General features: G+C 56.7%; 1 protein-coding gene across 1 annotated transcript; it reads right to left on the reverse strand.

Annotated features, from left to right (window-relative positions):
* Positions 1 to 210: 210 nt before the first annotated feature.
* Positions 211 to 495, reverse strand: BBK36DRAFT_1161707 (hypothetical protein; the record flags this gene model as incomplete). Its single annotated transcript, XM_024894393.1, has 1 exon — positions 211 to 495. A coding segment is annotated over one exon (285 nt), but the record flags the coding sequence as incomplete, so codon positions are not given.
* Positions 496 to 547: the final 52 nt, after the last annotated feature.

The following is a 547-nucleotide window of genomic DNA, read 5'->3' on the forward strand; positions in this document are numbered from 1 at the left end:
AAACTAATATAAAATAAAGAAAATAAAAATGGTTTTCGTTACCATTGTAACCTTCCAGATGTCCAAATCTAGCGGACCTGGCGGCTGTATAGAATAAAGCAATAAGAAATCCAGCTCTAAATCATACTATTTACACGTTTCTGAACATCGTGAGAATGACTCCCACGTGTCAATGCTCCAGACCCAAAAACACACTTTAGCTTATCCTGTTTACAAAAGGAAGACTGCAGCAGCGGCCAGGACGGCGAACATGCTGCCACCAACACGGCCAGCAGAGCTGACGGGAGGAACGCCGCTAGGGACGCCGGGGTTACCACCAGCCGGGGGACCGGCAGGGTTGGTGCCGGAAGGAGGAGCGGGGGACACAACCGGGGGGTTAGCCGGGGGAGTGTACACCGGGGATCCGGCCGGGGCAGTGCCGACGGGAGCAGGAACAACGGGAGCAGTTCCAGCGGGAGGAGGAACGGCATAGGGAGGAACGGCCGGGACGGCAGGAGCTGAAGGAGCAGGAGCCGAGGGGACGGGAGCCGAGGCAACGGGAGCCGAG

Source organism: Trichoderma citrinoviride (assembly GCF_003025115.1).
Source record: "Trichoderma citrinoviride strain TUCIM 6016 unplaced genomic scaffold BBK36scaffold_12, whole genome shotgun sequence".
Taxonomy (NCBI): domain Eukaryota; kingdom Fungi; phylum Ascomycota; class Sordariomycetes; order Hypocreales; family Hypocreaceae; genus Trichoderma; species Trichoderma citrinoviride.